The sequence below is a fragment of the Quercus suber genome, unplaced genomic scaffold (assembly GCF_002906115.3).
Source record: "Quercus suber isolate HL8 unplaced genomic scaffold, Cork oak 2.0 scaffold_112, whole genome shotgun sequence".
NCBI classification, from domain to species: Eukaryota; Viridiplantae; Streptophyta; class Magnoliopsida; order Fagales; family Fagaceae; genus Quercus; species Quercus suber.
This window is the reverse complement of record NW_027069577.1, coordinates 392,952-411,466: the sequence shown is the minus strand read 5'-3', so window position 1 is coordinate 411,466 and position 18,515 is coordinate 392,952. Positions and strand designations below refer to the sequence as shown.

Sequence of the window (18,515 nt, the reverse complement as noted above, 5' to 3'; positions counted from 1 at the left end):
ATTTAGTTTTCATTTTCTCACTTCTCTCTTGATAGAAAACTTTCTCTCTCGACCCAAAACTCTTTTGCACTCTCAAATCTCCTCACCCACTGCATTTTCGGCCTCTACCAAGATCAAATCACTTGGTAAGTGTCCTAAAACCTTCTTTTTCATGCATTCATGCATTTTAGACCTAGGTTTGGGATTTTTGAAGATTTTTTGGGTTTTTGAGTTTTTCTTGAAATTTTTGGGTTGGGCTTTGTGAATTTGATAATATATGATCATGCATTGCATTCTTGTTGCATTCTAACAATGTTTCATGCATTTAGATGTGTATTTGATTATGTTGAAATGTGTGCTGGTAAGTTTGGATTGGGTTTTACCCATGATGTATTTATTTTTGCATGTCACATGTTCATGCATATTTCATGCATATGTATCCTCTCTTTTCTCTCTTTTGCTTCTGTTTGTGATGTGTTTTCTTTCTTTCTCCCTCTCTCTCTCTCTCTCGGATAGATTGTGCATGGCACCTAAGCACGAATCTACTTTAGCTCGGAACCCTCATGGTTTTGGGTCTTCTTCTTCTTCTGATACACCCCCTCTTCAAGTTTGATTTCGTGATGGGAAGGCCCACCAGGACTTCCTTGAGAACTTTCAGAGACGTGGCATTCATCCGGAGCACCATGTCATTCTATCGGACTTTTTCGACATTCCTCTAACTTATGTCATTCAGACTCAGGGATGGGAATCTCTTTGTGAGATACCCTTGAGGTACCCTATCATGTTTATACATGAGTTTTACTCAATATACACGGTATTGATACCTCTGTACCTCAGTTTGCCATGACATTTAGAGGTACATGTATCGTAGTCACTCAGGATCTTATATCCGAGATACCACATGTCTTGAGGGTATCGCATCCTAATTACCTCGGTTGTCAGCGTCTGAGGACTGTGTCCAAAGACGAGCTTTTGTCTCATTTTTGTGAGACACGTTCTGTATGGGGTGAACGTCAAAACACCCTATACTCAAGCTTTGCAAAAGGTCCGAGATTCCTTAATATGGTAATGACATTTGTTCTTACTCCATTGTCTCACTATAACTCTATCACAGAGCCTCGTACTCGATTTTTGTTGTCCCTTTTAGAGGATCTTTTTATAGACTTCCCCACTCACTTTATATTTCCTTCATTGATCTTTATCAAGATAAGGCGACCCGTAATAAGCTCATTTTTCCTTCGGCTATCATGCAAATTCTTCGCCATTTTTCTATCCCTATTCCTGATTCTCCCTACTTCACTGTTGTAGGTGCCATCAGCGTAGCTTCTGTTCGGCAAAGTGAGGCCCAGCTTCGACCGAAGCGGCCACGGACGGAGACGACTGATCCTGCAGCTCCTGCTGTTCCTTCCACCTCTGCTCCTTCTTCGTCGGGTGCTGCTATGACTCTTGAGGCCATCATGGCATAGCTTCAGCGCATGGATGCTCGCCTTGACACTCTCAGTGATGAGTTGTGTTAGGTGAACACCCATGTCAGTCGTATTGCACGACACAAAAACATGTTAAACAAAACAAAGCATAAAACTAGATGCAAACGCATGAGAAAGGAGAAGAAAGAGAAGAAATCACTCCATAGAGATTACACCAATGTTTTGGCGTAGGAATTCAAAACGTTTGCTATCAAGAGGCTTAGTGAATAAATCAGCATTCTGATCATTAGTTTGGATAAGCTCAAAAGTGAGTGTGCCATTTTCAACAAGCTCCCAAATGAAGTGATGTCGAATCTCTATATGTTTTGTTCGAGAATGTTGCACGGGATTTTTAGAGATGTTAATGGCACTGGTATTGTCACAATAAATGGTAAGATGTTCTTGACGAATACCATAATCAAGAAGGAGTTTTTGCATCCACAGAAGTTGGGTGCAACAGCTATCGGCAGCGATGTATTCAACCTCAGCAGTGGATAATGAGATGGAATTCTGCTTCTTACTCATCCAGGAGATAAGATTATCACCCACATAAAACAACCCCTTGATGTGCTTTTTATGTCATCAGCATTCCCAGCTCAGTCTACATCAGAAGACCCAGCTAAGACATCATTTGTGTACTTGCTGTACCACACTCCGAAATCGGCAGTGGTTTTGACATATTTTATGATTCTTTTTAATGCAATCATATGAGACTCTTCAGGGTTTGCTTCATATCTAGCACACACTCTCACACTGTAACTAATGTCAGGTCTACTAGCAGTAAGGTAAAGGAGACTACCTATCTTGCTTCTATATAAAGAAAAATCAACACTTTTGCCTAACAAATTAACAGTGAGTTTAATATTAAGGCCCTAGGAGTTCTAACAGGACTAGCATATTCCAAACCAAACTTTGTCACAAGATTCTTAGCATATTTAGATTGAGATATGAATATGCCTGACTCTTGCTGACGAATCTGCAATCCAAGGAAGTGACTCAACTCTCCAATCATGCTCATCTCAAACTCAGCCTGCATAATTTTTGAAAAGTCATGAGCAAGTTCATCCTTTGTAAACCCGAAGATGATATCATCAACATAGACTTGAGCTGCTATCAACTCGTCATTCTCCTTTTTGACGAAAAGAGTTTGATCAGTTTGTCCTCTTGTGAGACCAAGTATTGTGTAAGCCGGTCATACCAAGCTCTGGGTGCTTGCTTTAGTCCATAGAGAGCCTTCTTGAGGTACAACACATGATCCAAAAAATGTGAATCAATGAATCCTTTAGGCTAAGCAACATAGACATCTTCTTTAAGAAATCCGTTCAAGAATGCAATCTTTACATGCATTTGGTAAAGTCTGAACTTTAAGTGACAAGCCAAGGCTGAGAGAACCCTAATGGATTCCATGCGAGCTACAAGAGCAAATGTTTCATCAAAATCTACTCCTTCCACTTAAGAGTATCCTTGGGCCACTAGACGAGCCTTGTTGCAGATCGTATTTCCCTTCTCATCAGTTTTATTGTTGAATATCCACTTTGTGCTAATGATGTGCTCTCCTTCTAGGGTAGGTACTAGGGTCCAAACATCATTCCTTTGAAACTGAAGCAGTTCACCATGTATGGCCTCAACCCAGCTTTCATCTTGGAGAGCATCCTCAACCTTGGTTGGTTCAACCTGTGATAAATAGCAAGAATAAGACACAAAGTTAGTAACACATTTATCAACTGTACACTTTCTTAGTGCAAGTTCATTCATATTTCCCATAATAACTTCAGAATGGTGATTTAGCTTGATCCTTGAGGAATGTCCTTTCTCTTCATGAGATTCAAACTCAGGTGATGTAGGAATATCTGCTGAGACTTCTACAACACTTGGAGTACTTGGAGAGACGGGCTCTTGATCAACTTCTTCTTGAACAACCTTAGGCTTTGAAGGAAGAATTGTCTTAGGTATTTCCTCACTGATTTTCTCAAAACCAAAATCTGAAGCTTCGTCAATAGCAACATTGATAGTTTCCATTACCTTCTTGGTTCTTTTGTTGTACACCCAATAAGCGTTGCTTGTAGGGGAGTATCCCAAAAATATTCCTTCTTCGTTTGGGGAGTCAAACTTTCCCACATTCTCTCTATACTTAAGGATGAAACAAGTACTTCCAAAGATTCTGGAATACTACACATTTGGCTGTCTTCCCTTCCACCATTCATAGGGAGTCTTCTTTGTACCGGGTCTGAAATATACCCTATTAACTATATGACATGCGTTGTTGACTGCTTCTCCCTATATATTTCTGCCACATCTTTATTGTGTAACATGGCTCTAGCCATCTCCTGAATGGCTCTGTTCTTTCTTTCTACTACACAATTTTGTTGAGGAGTAATAAGAGCAGAGAATTCTTGAGATATACTAGATCTAGTGCAAAAAGATTCCATATATGAGTTCGCGAATTCTTTGCCATGATCACTGCGAATTTGATCAATCTTCATGTTCTTCTCATTTTACAGTCTTGTACACAAAGTTTCAATGTGCTCAGGAGCATCTGACTTGGATCTTAGAAGAATGACGCAAGTGTACCTGGTGAAATCATCTCATACAACCATGATGTATTTCTTTCATCCAAGAGATTCGGTTCTAGTTGGACCCATGAGATCCAAATGTAGTAGCTCCAGAGGTCTAGATGTAGCTGATGTCTGAGTGCCTGAATGTTTTGCTTTTGTCTGTTTCTTAAGCTGACATGGTTCACACACAACATTGCTAACCCCGCTAAGCTTTGGTATTCCTAACACTGATTCATGCTTAGATACAATTGACAGATATTTGTAGCTAGCATGCCCCATCCTTTGGTGCTAAAAGTCTTCATTTGGCAACCGTATACAGTTTCACACAATATCAGCACCAAGTACCAATCTATAGCAGTTATCCAGAGTGTAGACTCCGCTTATGAGTTTCTTCCCAGACTCATTCAACACAAGGCATTTCCCTTTTGAGAACAACACCATGAAGTCTTGATCATATATCTGACTTATGCTCAACAAGTTCACTCTCAGACCTTCTACATATAACACATTCGCAATGTCTGGCAGTCTAGGTAGAGAGATGGTTCCCTTCCCTTTTATTTGAGATTTGCTCCCATTACCGAAAGTGACATTTCCATTTTTCTTAGACTCGAAAACCTTGAAGAGAGAACAGTCTCCAGTCATGTGTCTTGAGCACCCACTGTCAAGGTATCACAAACATGTGTCCATTACCTTAAATGCAGACTTCATCATAAAGCACACTTCAGGCTTGCCTGCCAAATCAGTAGGAATGGTTTTCTCTTTCATCTGCCATTTATGTACAAAATCTTTGATTTTCACCTTTCTTAAACGAAATCCCTTGCACATTCTCATTTTAAGGCAGTCTAGTTTCTTTCTTGTCACACTAAGACATTTTTCAATAATCATCAAAATAGCTTTCAAATAACTTTTAGATTTGCATTTTCTGAAATACCTAATCAAATAGAGATTAGAAAATCAAGATGTATTTGAAATAAAAGGTCTTTTCATGTCGCTTGTAGCCATGACAACAGGGGTCAATGGATCACGCAGGAAAGATTAAACCTAATCAAAGTGTGCCCGCTCTAATACCACTTGATAGGCCAAGAATGTATTGACCCCTTTGGTAACTTAATCAATTAATTAGCCAAGTGAATTAATTAGATTCAATTACATGCAATAAGCATAGTAGCACAAACAAATCACCAACTAAGTTAAATGCAGCGAAAAATAAATTTGACATAGGTGATTTGTTTACGAATGGGAAAAACCACTGAGGCAAAACTCCACCAGGTAAATTTAAGGTCACCACTCCCAAGAATCCACTATTATCAAAACAAACAGTTACAAGTAAAAGGAATACTAGTATCTAATATCAATCTACAGTTGAATACTCACCCCAATACCCAATTGGACTTGTAATGTAGCAGCAATCTCTCCTTTCAATGCACGGCTCCCAGTATGTGACTAACCAATGATGCACGGATCTCAATACATGACTAACACACCAACTTGAGGAAGATGTTAGTTGCAAAGTTCTTCAGTTCATCCAAAAATGAAGATCAAGAAGCTCCTTGGTTACAAAACCCTTGGCGCAAAAACATAGTAACTTCTACAGAGAGAAAGATGAACTAGGGCAAATTGTCTATGGTCACAATATGCAGGTATTATCACTTTGCATCAGGTTGCATCATCTGTGACGGCCCTTAAAATAATCCTTATATATGTCTAGGGTTGTGAGAAAAGAAACCCTACACAAATACTCATGGATATGCGTGAAATCATATCTGGAAATTCTAATTTAGTAATTCTTGATAGATACAGTTGCTGTCGAGCTTCTGTCAAGCTTCAACATTAAACCTCGATAGATATGATTCTGTCAAGCTATTTGTTGAGCTTTAATGAACAGCACTTCTTCACTTGTTTCTTAGACAGATTTGCATGGCTTCAATACTAAACTTGAACTCTTGTTCCTTAAAGTACTAAACACATCGTAAATCTACCCAATTGCAAGTAAAGTGCGTTTTGTCAAAGGATTAACCAATATACATAACATATGTCTCTAACAATTCTTAGATATGTCTTAACACCACACTATGGATCATTTTAGTTTCCTCTATTGGTGTATTTGATCCCACACTATGCTTTATGAGGCCTGAGGTTCCCAAAATGATTTGGCAGTGAAAAAGATTCTTTTTAATGTAGATTTGTTGAAGCAAACACACATTTAAGATTTGGTAGTAAAATCTCTCTCTCTCTCTATATCTACTCCTCGATTTGTTGGGTTGGTTTTTACTTATTAAAAAAAAAGTTATTTTTTGTAGCACAGATTGTCAAACACCTCTAATTTTGAAGTGGGCCCTGCTACAATAAGAACTTGTCTTTCGATAGTTAGTGCAAAATAATCTTGGTAGTCATTCCATAGTGAGATTCATGCAAATTGAGTATTGGCCTTAATAATCTATCATGTCATTGTCAATAACTTGACCTCCTATAAGAGCTGCTGTCATTATAGTGATTCTAGATATAAATGATAGATACATCCATGTGTTAGTTTGAAGTTACAAAAGTAATGACACGTTAATGAACTTCTTCATTAATGAATTTAATTAATGAAGTTACTTATTAATGAATGTAACATATCTGTTGCATGAATTGTTATTATGATAGAAAATATTTTATGGCTGGTCATGTCCTTTCTGAAAATTATAAATATAGTCAAGACCACACTTGCAAGGGGTGTGAGAAGAGTAGAAAAAAGTTCTTATTAATCTTGACCAGCTGGTGAGAGCATCCTAATTGCTTGTGAGGTTCTTGAATAATATAATTTAGTGTATAAATTTCCCACATCTTATTGTTAATTTTTATTACATATACACATGATATAATTGTTAATTGATAGATGTATTATATTTGTTTCTCCTGAATTACTCCCTAAGTAAAATTCCAACAATGGTTTCCATGTAGACTTATGCCAAAGGCATAAATTAGTTCCAAAAGGGTGTAAACATTTTTTTTTTGTTTTTTTGTTTTTTCATAAATTGGTTCCAAAAGGGTGTAAACATTTTTTTTTGTATTTTGTTTTTTGTTTTTTAAATGTTTGCATTTGGTTTTCTGATACAAGAATGTCTGAAGAGTTGGCTAGTAGTAGAGTTACAAGCCCAAAAAATGTTCACAAGACTCTGAAGCAATAGTAGATAGGGCCCTAGCATCTCCTGTGACCTCTTATGCATAAAATGTATAACCACTGGCGTTCACCAACTTCCATGCGCTTGTGATCTTCAATCAGCACAGCAAGTTGCCAAGGAACTTATGGAAACATCAAACAAGTCTTTAAAAACCAAGCTGCTTAGCCTTATAATGGTTCTTGAACAGCCGGGCATCTAGCTGCATGACCTTTAAGGCTTTAATTGGTAGCATATGAAAGAATTGCCATAGCCTGCCGGTGCAAGATTTGGCTACATAGCCAAAATCAACCGGTACACACCATCTCTGTTACTATCCATCAATTGTCAGCAACACCTACAACCCTCCACAGCTGGACACTTGCCTTGGTGCTTTCTGCCTTTTGTGCATTACAAACTTGTGCATACTTGCAAAAAAAAGTTTTACTGAGCATTAGCACTTCTTAAGCAGATTGTTGTGTACCCTCAAATATTAATTTACAGAACATCACATATTCCTATTACATAAGGCCATATAAACTTATCAACAACTCCTCACCTTGAGAGAGGGGTAGCTAAAATTTGAGCTGCCACTTCAGCAGAGTATCTCTCCCTAACCAGGTCCTATTTCCAAGTCAAAGTGTAAAGATAACTTTAAACACATATTAAAAAATGCATATTGTATTGACTTCACTAAGGGAATCCCAAAATATAATAAACGAAATATAAAATTTAAGAAGAATGAAGGATAATGATTATCAAAGTTTAGCATCTTTCCACTATGAAATATAATACATCCTATTAAATAACAAACCCAATGAAAAGAATGTGAGAAAACTTAAATTCAAGATGTGATACAACATTAATAGAAAGTAGAACAGAAGGGCTTACCAATCCAAGCAGGGTACATTCTACATTTTTCAACCTTGTCTGCACACTTGTTTGCCTTCTCAAGTCTAATTACTCTAAAGATGAATATACCTCAGATGATATGGTTCGTAATATATTATCAAGTTTATTGTATGGTCATGATCTGAAATGGGTATGAACATCTTTCAGTCAATAATTTGATTCGGCGCAAAAGTTTTAAAAAGGTAGAAAAAATTCTTTAAGTACATCAGGAGGCGATTTAAAAAAAAAATAAAAAAATAAAAAAAAAGGTACATCAGGAGGCAAAGCACAATTGTCTTATATTAAAATTCTAGTACTACTTACTATTCAAAATTCTATTATGGTAAATTGTTGATCCATCATGGCATGTTTAACAATTGAGCAATATATGACATTCATAACTTACGCTGATGCAGAACCTTTTCAGTTGACCCATGGACCAATAGATTATGAAGAATGTTGATGATATTTGGATGTATAAAGAACTCAGTTGAATGATTTGATCAATGAGGAAATTTTGCTTATCCACATTAATTCCTCATAAAAGTAAGTTATTCATGGTTTAAATTTTGAACATTCACTAACTGCAATTTGAGTCTAAAGTCTGTTGCATTATGAGAATTACAATAACAATATCCTGAAACATGCTAATAGAAAAAAAATTTATTAACTTCTATATTTGTTATTGTACTTTAAAATAATAAAGATTTTATAGCCAAAAAAAAAAAAAAAAAAGAAAAATCAGCTGTTCTCTTAAACTGTTAAAAGAGCATTTTCTTTGGTTGAAGTTGAAGGTTACTACAAGACCTTAGAAAACCTTCAATAAGGGAGGAAACTAGACGCTAACTCTAGGTAGACTAATCATTCTGATTGCGATCTATACGTGACATGAGTTCACATATGTAATATGAAACGACATAATAAGTAATTCCAATTGTAATGTTTGCAGAGGCATGCATAAATTGTTTTTACATATTGAATAATTTAAAACAATGAACTATAGGCAACAAAATGAAGATTCTACCCTACATTCCAATAGAGCGAGTGAAACTAGGAGCATAAAGTGGACTGGACTTGTCTTCTTGTTTCTTGGGCATGTGAAAGTTTCTCCTTATGAACCAGAACAAGTCCAATAAACCTGCATCAAGGGGCAACCAGCACAAACAGGTAAACGCGTATACTAAAACAAGATTACCCTAATCATTGTTTATTTCATGACTTTTTTTTTTTTTTTTTTGGGATTAAAAGAGTTGCTTCAAGGACAGGGATGATTCTTTTTATCAATTGTACCAATCCTCTAGGTTCAATAATATACTATCAAATTACTTAGGAGTACTGCTTTATGTTATTTGATCAAGGAAACATACTAGATGAGAGTTGGAATAAGTGCCAATAATGAAGCTAAGGTACAGCTTGCAAAAGACTATTTTGAAGTTAAAGTTAACCCCAAAAGGTACAACTACATGCCAAAGCTAAGGAAAAAAGATAATGCAACAACCAACAAAACTTAAATTAAGAAGAAAGGTAGTGTCTTACAGATAATCAAGAGCAAAAAGTTGATTAAACTTCCCAAGTCACTAATCACTATCACTTGACTCATCGCAGTCAGAGATACCATGAGCCAAAAATTCGGGACTCTTTCAATCCTTTTTGGTGTGGTACATTATTAGAGCTTCCTTCTCCACTAGGTCCAGCCCCATCATAGTCATCACGGCTTCGCTTGACTTTTTTGCCTTCCTCTGAAATGACTGAATTGTCGAAATTATGACGGATAACATCCAAACCCTGATAAGGAGTGATGCTATTGTTGGCACACTGAGCCATTGTTTGATTGAGATCTTCCATGTCTTTCTTGTATACCATTCGGAACCCAAAGCTCCTCACCTCTAAGCCTATATTCTGCGTTGAGATTTGAATTCCAATATGACTGAATCCATTTACATCACATTGCCACAATTGTTCCATGGCTTCCTTATCAAATAATTCAGGAAGTAAATAAGATAGCTTAATATGATCCATCATAAAAATGCCTCCAGGTCTAAAGACTCTTTCACGCACGTTTTTTCCATTGGCTGTCAAAAAAATAAAAATTGAACAGCGGTCGATTGGGTTGGTGTTGTAAGGTGGAGTAGAAACAAATACAACACAAACAGCAATCCCCATCCACTCATCACGCAAATGACATGGTACTTTTATACTTATTTTAGTCCCTGTAGTTTGATGGCTAAACCACCTTGGAATTATATTTCCAGGAATAATTAGGTCATATGCGTAACCGACTTCGTAGCCAAAACAGGGTCCCTGAAACATACAATTCATGCTGGTGAAAGAGAGAGAGAGAGAGAGAGAGAGAGAGAGAGAGAGAGAGAGATAGAGAGAGACCTGATGATGCTTTCTTATGACTGCAAAAAACATGTTAACAATGATCCCTTGATTGTTAGCCAGCCTACAGCGATTTGAAAGGAGGAGTCTTGGCTCACATAAAGAATTTGGTTCCAATAGATTTGTCACCGCTTTAAGTGATGGACAGTCAAATGCTTCGATTGAACGAATACTTGATGGAAGCTTTGGTAATGATATAGGCTTCATGCAATCCGCCAAATTCAAAGAATTTGTTTCAAGAGATTTGTCACTGCTTTAAGTGATGGACAGTCAAGTGCCTCGATTGAACGAATACTTGATGGAAGCTTTGGTAATGATATAAGCTTCATGCAACCCGCCACATTCAAAAGTTGTAGGCAGATAGTTGACTGATGCTTTCCGGAAGGTATTCAAATTTATTATCACTTAAATTTAAAATTTCTAAAGAGGATAAGTAACAAATATCATTGGGGATTGCATTGAGATTGCAACTACTTAGATCCAAATTGGCCAAAGAACCCAAACCCATTAGAGAAGTTGATAACTGGCACATGGAATTGGGAATTCTCGGCTTAAATCTTGTTAGAATTCCACTTGCACCAGGCTCCTCTACACTTTCTTTAATCCTCCATAAGCTCTCTAGTAGTTTCGAGCATCCAGAAAAATTGAGATTTTTAAGGGACTTCATATTAAAAAAGGTGCTAGGAAGAGACATGAGATTTTTGCAGTCTCTTACATCCAATAAAGCAAGACTAGTTAAATTCCCAATTGATGTGGGTAATTTTGTGATAGCAGTGGCATCCAAGTAAAGCTCTGATACACGTTCCATGTTCTCCCCAAATTCTGGAATTCTTTTCACTTTTAAGCAATCAGAAAGGATAAGAATCTTAAGAGACTCCATTTCCAACTTGTCTGGAAGACTTCTGAGGTTTTTGCAACCTTTTAGATTAAGAAGAATGAGATTTTTATGAACTCCAATTGATGGGTGCAAGCCAAGTAAATTTATACAACCCTTAAGAACCAATTTCTCAAGATTTGGATTTTGTTGAAGTTAAGGGTTTCAATCAATTGTAGAGATTGCTTCAAGCAAATGAATTTTAACATCTCAAAGGCTGTTAAATCCATACCAAAAACAAAATGTAAAACAATTAGCTTCAACCTAACCTAAGAGTTTAATGAAACTTAAAAATAAAATTGTATAAGGTACCTAAATTACCTGATGTTGGAAACTTGATGGAAATGATTTTAAAGGGTATCCACTCCAATCAAGATATCTCAAAGCATTAGGAAGATGTTGGGGCACGCAAAAGGTGAACATTATCAATTATGAGCAATTTAAGATGACGAATCTTTGAAAAGGATTTAGGATTCCATATGCCTCTTTTGGTTTATGCAACTTTAGGACCATGCCTTCAATTGCTTGTGTTCCCTAATAGTTATAAATAAAACGGATTAGTAAGCTGCAAAATGTAAGATTACTAAAACTACTTTAAATTAGACTTTGTTGAATAACATAAAAGGGTGTATGCTCAATTTCAAAATATTTACCATATTATTTGTAAGAACATCGTCTATGTCCTTAAATAACCACAGTCGGCTACGCTTTCCAGGCTCTTTAGGACACTCTTGAGAAACTATGTTCTTCCCCATCTCGTGTAGTAAATCATGCATCCAAAAATAATCCTCACAAACTTTTATGAGAGATTTATCAATAAGAACCCGTAATCCAATTTTAGGGTAAAGGCCAAGATAATCCAGTATTTCTACTACATTTTTGTTTGTTTGCTTAAAGAACATGCAATATGTAGGAATATTTCCTTCTCTACTTCATGCAGTCCATCAAAAGATATTTTAAGTACTTGGAGAATTTTAGGTTCAGGAAATTCTTTAAGCCTATCTAATGCACTATTCCATTCATCAATTATTCTACCGAAAAAAGAACCCAAAATCTCAACAGCTAAAGGTAGGCCACCAGCGTAATATACAAAATCTTTAGACAACTTCAAATAATCTTTGGGAGGATGGTCTTTTTTAAAAGCTTTCAAACTCATAAGATGAATAGCTTCATCATCATTCAATTGATCAACCTCATATATTTCATCTACTCCAAATGTCTGTAGCAAATGCTTATCTCTTGTTGTTAAGATAATTCTACTACCTGGACCAAACCAAATATGCTTCCCAACTAATTTATTTAGTTGGTCTAATTGATTTACATCATCAAGAACTAGAAGAATTCTTTTATGACGTAACCTATTTTTTATCAAAAGAACTCCATCATCAACATCTTGTATAATCATACTTTCCTTCAAAATTTGAAGAATAAGCTGTTGTTGTAATACAACTAAACCAGCTCTTTCAAAAACTTCCCTAACATTAGCAAGAAAACAATAAGCTTCAAATTCATTAGAAACCATACGAAAAACAACTCTAGCAATAGTTGTTTTACCAATTCCTCCCATCCCCCAAACCCCTATAAACGAACACCATTGGACCCTAAAGCCAAACATATCTTTAATTTCTCTGCTCTAGAAGTTATTCCTACTAGATCTTCATTATTTTTTGTGGATGCATAAGTCAATTTATGCAATAAGTCTCTCACAATATTTTGGATAATTTTTGACTCAGGCCTGCAATGAAGAGAGAAAAATTTGTGCTTAGTGTAAACTAGTAAACCACAAACAAATAGGTCCAAAAAAAAGGGAAGTAGAAACCCAATGTTCTATTCTGTAAATTGAAAATAATTGGCTCAAGATGAAATTTGAAGAACTAAAAAGATATATGTAGGTTTGTTTAAGGTTTAAAAAATAAAAATAAAAAATAAAAGCAATATATGAGATGAGTGTTATGTGAATATTTGAAGGAAAGAAATGTCAAATTGAATTACCTATCTTGTGTATGCCACCCTTTTGATATTGGCCACTTCTCTCAAAGCAAAACTCCATTTTTTGCACCATCTCTATGCAATCCCTAAAATATTCGTTGTGTTTAGCAAAGGCTTGGGCAAAAGTACCAGTTTGTTTTCGTACGTCAGATGGATCCACATCATAAAAAATTGGGAAAATTGTCATTTTCTTCTCTTTCATGCATTCAGTGATCTTTACAAGTTCATCCAAGCACCATGTAGAAGATGCATAGTTTCTTGAGAGAATGACAACCGCAAATCTTGATTCTTCTATTGCTTTTAAGAGTGCTGGTGCAATAGATTTCCCTGTCTCAAGTTTTTCCTCATCTCTGAAGACCTCAATGCCTTTTTGTTTTAAAGCAGTATATATATGATCGTAAAACTATTGCGAGTATCCTCCCCTCAAAACTAAGAAAGACATCATATTTCCAATTTGTGTTGACGAAGACGAGGCTTTTTGAGTGCTTATGGAAGCCATTAGAAATACTTTCGCAAATCTTGAACTACAATAAAAATAGACAAAAGTACATTCAATTAAAATTGAAAGGAAAATTAAAAGAGAAAAATTGAGAAGAAGAGAACAATTTGATGTGGAGGCTCTCACATTTTCTAGTTTCAGTCAAGTCTTTTTTATAAATAAAAACAAAAACAAAAAAAAAAAAAACAAACAAAGTAGGCATGCACGGGGCGCTCTCCTTAATGGAATTGTCATGACAAACTAAAAATTATATAACTGTATTTATCATGCAAAATATTATCTAAGTGTCAATCCGCTTGAGCTTATATTCAGGATGAGCCCTTCCCATGTCAATAAATCCACTCATTAGTTTTTTGTTAAAATGATGCATCCTTTTAATTTCCCAGAAACAATATAAAATTATGTCAGATTCACAATGATTCCCTAACATGCCATCAGTTAGCTTTCACGTAATAATACAAATATAAATAGGAAACTATTGTAATTTGACAATCACAGTTGTTATAAGTGGGAAGTTTAGATATTAAACAATAAGAATAAATTGTAAAAAGCGGATAAACCAGTGACGGCAGTACATGTTCTTTAGGGTTCAAATGAACCCTGTGACTTGAAAAAAATAATTATATAGTATTTTTGCACACCCTTATTACATATCAGTCTAACCCAAAACCAAATAATAATACAAATCAGGTCATTCCAAAATCAAACTACAACACAAATGTAGTTGTCTGATTCAAGATGTGGTGAACTAGTTGAAGCTGCCTGGATTAATGTTGAGGAGCCGAGTTCAGATAATAAAGTCCTCAAACAAGTGGCACAATGTGAAAAAGACCTGACCTGGTGGAATCATAATATTTTCGGGAATGTGCAAAGAGAGCTGGTGGAGAAAAAGAAACAATTGGTAGTGGCGGAAAGAGTTTCAATGATGAGTGGAAACAATTCTCTAATCCAAAAATTGAAGGGAGAGATAAATTTTTTATTAGATAGAGAATCCAGAATGTGGAATCAAAGATCAAGGTTCTTATGGTTGAGCAAAGGCGACAATAATACCAAGTATTTCCATAGTAAGGCAACCAGAAGATTTTGAAGAAATACAATAATGGGAATTAAGACTCAAGATGGAAGGTTGGTGGATCAATCAGTGGACATCGGACAAAGATTCATACAATACTATAATGATTTAGAAACAATGAATTCTAAATTGGAAGGTACTTTTCAAGAATGGGAAGTTGAGACAGCACTAAAGTAGATGGCTCTAATGAAAGCACCAGGCCCTGATGGAATGCCTCCATTATTCTACCAACATTTTTGGTCAATGGTAGATGGTAATGTAACAAGCTCTATCCTTTCTTGGCTCAACACGTTGAAACAATTTTTACCTAGCCTTACTACTGAAAACCAATCAGTCTTTGCTAAAGCTATATTTCTGATAATATTCTTATTGCTTTTGAGACTTTGCATAGCATGAAAAATTACAAATCTAGAGGAGATGGATTCATAGCATTAAAATTAGATATGAGCAAAGCTTACGATAGAGTTGAGTGGGTGTACTTGGAAAGACTTATGAGTAGAATGGGTTTTTGTGACCGGTGGATCAATCTCATTATGATATGTGTAAAAACTATAACTTATTCCACATTGGTGAATGGTGAACCTCAAGGCCTTATTCAACCTACTAGAGGAATTAGGCAAGGTGATCCACTATCTCCTTTTCTATTTCTTTTATGTACTGAGGGGTTGCATGGGCTAATCAAAAAAGCAACAACTGATGGTGATATAAGAGGGTTCTCTATATGCAGACAAGGACCTAAACTAACCCATCTATTTTTTACAAATGATAGTTTGTTATTTTGTAGGGCAAACTCTATGGAGTGTGAGAAAATCTTAGAGTTGCTGGCTTTGTATGAGTCTGCCTCGGGGCAGAAAGTAAACAATGAAAAAACGGCCCTCTTTTTCAGTAAGGCAGCTCCCTTTAAAAGTATGCTGGGTGTTCAAGAGATCAAGTTTTATGAGAAATATCTAGGGCTGCCATCTTTGATTGGGAGGGGCAAGAGAGCAAGCTTCAATTATATCAAAGAAAGAGTTTGGAGGAAATTACAAAGGTCGGAAGGGAAGCTACTTTCATAAGCTAGTAGAGAGGTGATCATCAAATTAATCATCCAAGCAATTCCCACCTATGCCATGGGCTGCTTCAAATTACCAGTAGGGTTGTGTCATGAAATTGAAGTCATGGTGAAAAAATTTTGGTGGGGACAATGTGGGGAGTGAAGAAATATACATTGGATCCGGTGAGAGGAGTTAACAAAATCCAAGGTAATTGGTGGAATAGGTTTTAAAGACTTAGTCATGTTCAATGATGCTCTACTAGCCAAACAAACTTGGCAGCTTCTCTCCAACACTGATTTGCTCCTCCATAAAGTCTTTTAAGGCCAAATTTTTCCCACATTGCTCGATCTTGGAAGCCAAGCAGTCAACTGCAGGTTCATATGCTTGGAAAAGCATCCTCAAACGGCGAGATGTTATTCTTGATGGAGCATGTTGGCAAGTTGGAGATGAAAGGTCTATCAAAATTTGGCAACATAGATGGCTGCCAATTAAACAGTTGTTCCTTTTGTTCAAGTTGATATAGCCTTTTGCTTGAATTAATATATAAACAAACTTTCTTCTCNTAATTGGTGGAATGGGTTTTAAAGACTTAGTCATGTTCAATGATGCTCTACTAGCCAAACAAACTTGGCAGCTTCTCTCCAACACTGATTTGCTCCTCCATAAAGTCTTTTAAGGCCAAATTTTTCCCACATTGCTCGATCTTGGAAGCCAAGCAGTCAACTGCAGGTTCATATGCTTGGAAAAGCATCCTCAAACGGCGAGATGTTATTCTTGATGGAGCATGTTGGCAAGTTGGAGATGAAAGGTCTATCAAAATTTGGCAACATAGATGGCTGCCAATTAAACACCCACCAAAAATAAACTCACCTATCCTAGATTCAATGGTAGAGGCAACAGTAGACTGCTTGATAATCCCGATAACTAGAACTTGGAACCATGAGATGATTGAAGGAATTTTTGCTCCACAAGAAGCGGATTTGATAAAAAAAATAAATAAATAAATAAATATTCCCTTAGCAAAACAAGCAGCAACAGATTTGATGTTTTGGCCGATGGTTGAAGACGGACAATATTCATCCAAGTCCGATTATCGTTTCTTGAAGGAAGAGGAGCAGGGTTATCGCTTGAAGCCCCACCAGAGTCTGCGCAGCACCTTTGGAGAAAAATCTAGTCCCTTGACGTACCTAACAAAGTGAAACACTTTATTTGGAGAGCACGCAAGAATTCGCTGCCAACAAATTGCAACCTGGTCGCCGTCGAGTTATTTCGGATCATCATTGTGACAGGTGCATGACATCGACTGAACATATGCTTCATGCTCTCTAGACGTGCTCGGAACTTGATGTGGTCTGGGAAGCAGCAGAATGGAACTTTTGGTCAAGGATTGAGGTTCAGAATTTCGGTGAGCTGCTTGCTTGGATTTTTGAGAATGGAAACAGCGTTGCATTATTTTGTGTGACAGCTTGGAGCATATGCCAGCAGAAAACAGATCAGAAACTCATAAAAAAAAAAAAAAAAAAAAAACCAACACAAATTAGCTCATCAAAAAACAAACAACAACATATATCACATCTCTCTCTCTCTCTCTCTCTCTCTCTCTCTCTCTCTCTCATCTAATATCTGATCTCATTATAATGAATCTCATCTCGATCTGATCATCTTAGTGTCTTAAACAAGAGTAAAGAGTGAATGTTTGTTAGTTGTAACTATTTCTCTCTTTATAATAAACTAGTCGCAGACCCATGCGATGTGTGTGAATAGATAATCATTTTGTAATTATATTATAATCTATAATTTGTTCTCAAAAATTTGTTGAAAATAATTTTGTTCTTCCTAAAAATTAAACAATTTCTAAAATTATTCTTCATTTTTCTATCTCTATCAATATATCATACTATTATTTTGAGCATGTTTGATTAATATTATTCTTGTATAAGGTGGTCATATTCTTCGAAATTAATTATGTTATAGTATGCTTCTTCTTTTTTTTCATTTTTTGTACAATTAAAATTTTTAAGTTTCAAATAAATTATTCAAATTATATTTTCTCTTAAATGAGATTAACATATTAATCAAAACTCATAACAAACTTATACTGAAATATGTATAATTTATACTCTAAATTTTATTGTAGATAATTTGTTCTCCCTAAAAATTAAACAATTTCAAAAAGTAATTTCCATCACTCTATTTTTACAAATATATAATTTTTTATTTTTTATGTTTTTTTATTGATATTATTATTATTATTTGAATTTGTCTCTATTCTTCTAACTATTGTTATGTTGCATTATATTTTCCAAATTTCTTTTAGTACAACTAAAATTTTTAAGTTTTAAAGTTATTATTCAAATTCTTATTCTCTTAAGGAGGTTATTAAGATAATCAAAACTTATCCTATAATTCTCATTCTCTTAAGGAGATTATTATGATAACTTAAACTAATCCTATAATTACTGAAAGCTCGATATTTCTAATGATATAGCTTGTTTAAACTCCCAATTTTAATTGCGGCTTAATTAATTTTATGCTTAACACACTTAATGCGGAATATACGTGATTAGCAAATTAATCAATTGAAGCATTCAACAATTGCATGGACGAACAAATAAGTGCAACACTAAAATGGAA

General features: G+C 35.6%; 2 protein-coding genes across 2 annotated transcripts; both read right to left on the bottom strand.

Annotated features, from left to right (window-relative positions):
- Positions 1–10,756: 10,756 nt before the first annotated feature.
- LOC112037806 (disease resistance protein RUN1) lies at positions 10,757–12,042 on the bottom strand. The gene is made up of 3 exons (XM_065775454.1): positions 11,941–12,042; positions 11,803–11,821; positions 10,757–11,331 (listed from the first exon to the last, which is right to left on the bottom strand). Exons 1-3 carry the CDS (start codon positions 12,040–12,042, stop codon positions 10,757–10,759), a joined length of 696 nt encoding a protein of 231 aa, XP_065631526.1.
- Positions 12,043–12,158: 116 nt separating this feature from the next.
- Positions 12,159–16,632, bottom strand: LOC136068375 (disease resistance protein Roq1-like). Its single transcript, XM_065775452.1, has 4 exons — positions 16,509–16,632; positions 16,154–16,336; positions 13,280–13,642; positions 12,159–12,865 (listed from the first exon to the last, which is right to left on the bottom strand). Exons 1-4 carry the CDS (start codon positions 16,630–16,632, stop codon positions 12,159–12,161), a joined length of 1,377 nt encoding a protein of 458 aa, XP_065631524.1.
- Positions 16,633–18,515: the final 1,883 nt, after the last annotated feature.

Bases quoted from the DNA above. Each gene is read 5' to 3' on its own strand.
- LOC112037806 (XM_065775454.1), bottom strand. From the start codon at position 12,042: ATGGGGAAGAACATAGTTTCTCAAGAGTGTCCTAAAGAGCCTGGAAAG.
- LOC136068375 (XM_065775452.1), bottom strand. From the start codon at position 16,632: ATGCTTTTCCAAGCATATGAACCTGCAGTTGACTGCTTGGCTTCCAAG. The intron at 16,337-16,508 runs GTTTGTTTGGCT...AAATTTTGATAG, and splicing joins TGTTGGAGAGAAGCTGCCAA to ACCTTTCATCTCCAACTTGC. The intron at 12,866-13,279 runs GTAATTCAATTT...GTTCGTTTATAG, and splicing joins GGGTGGCATACACAAGATAG to GGGTTTGGGGGATGGGAGGA.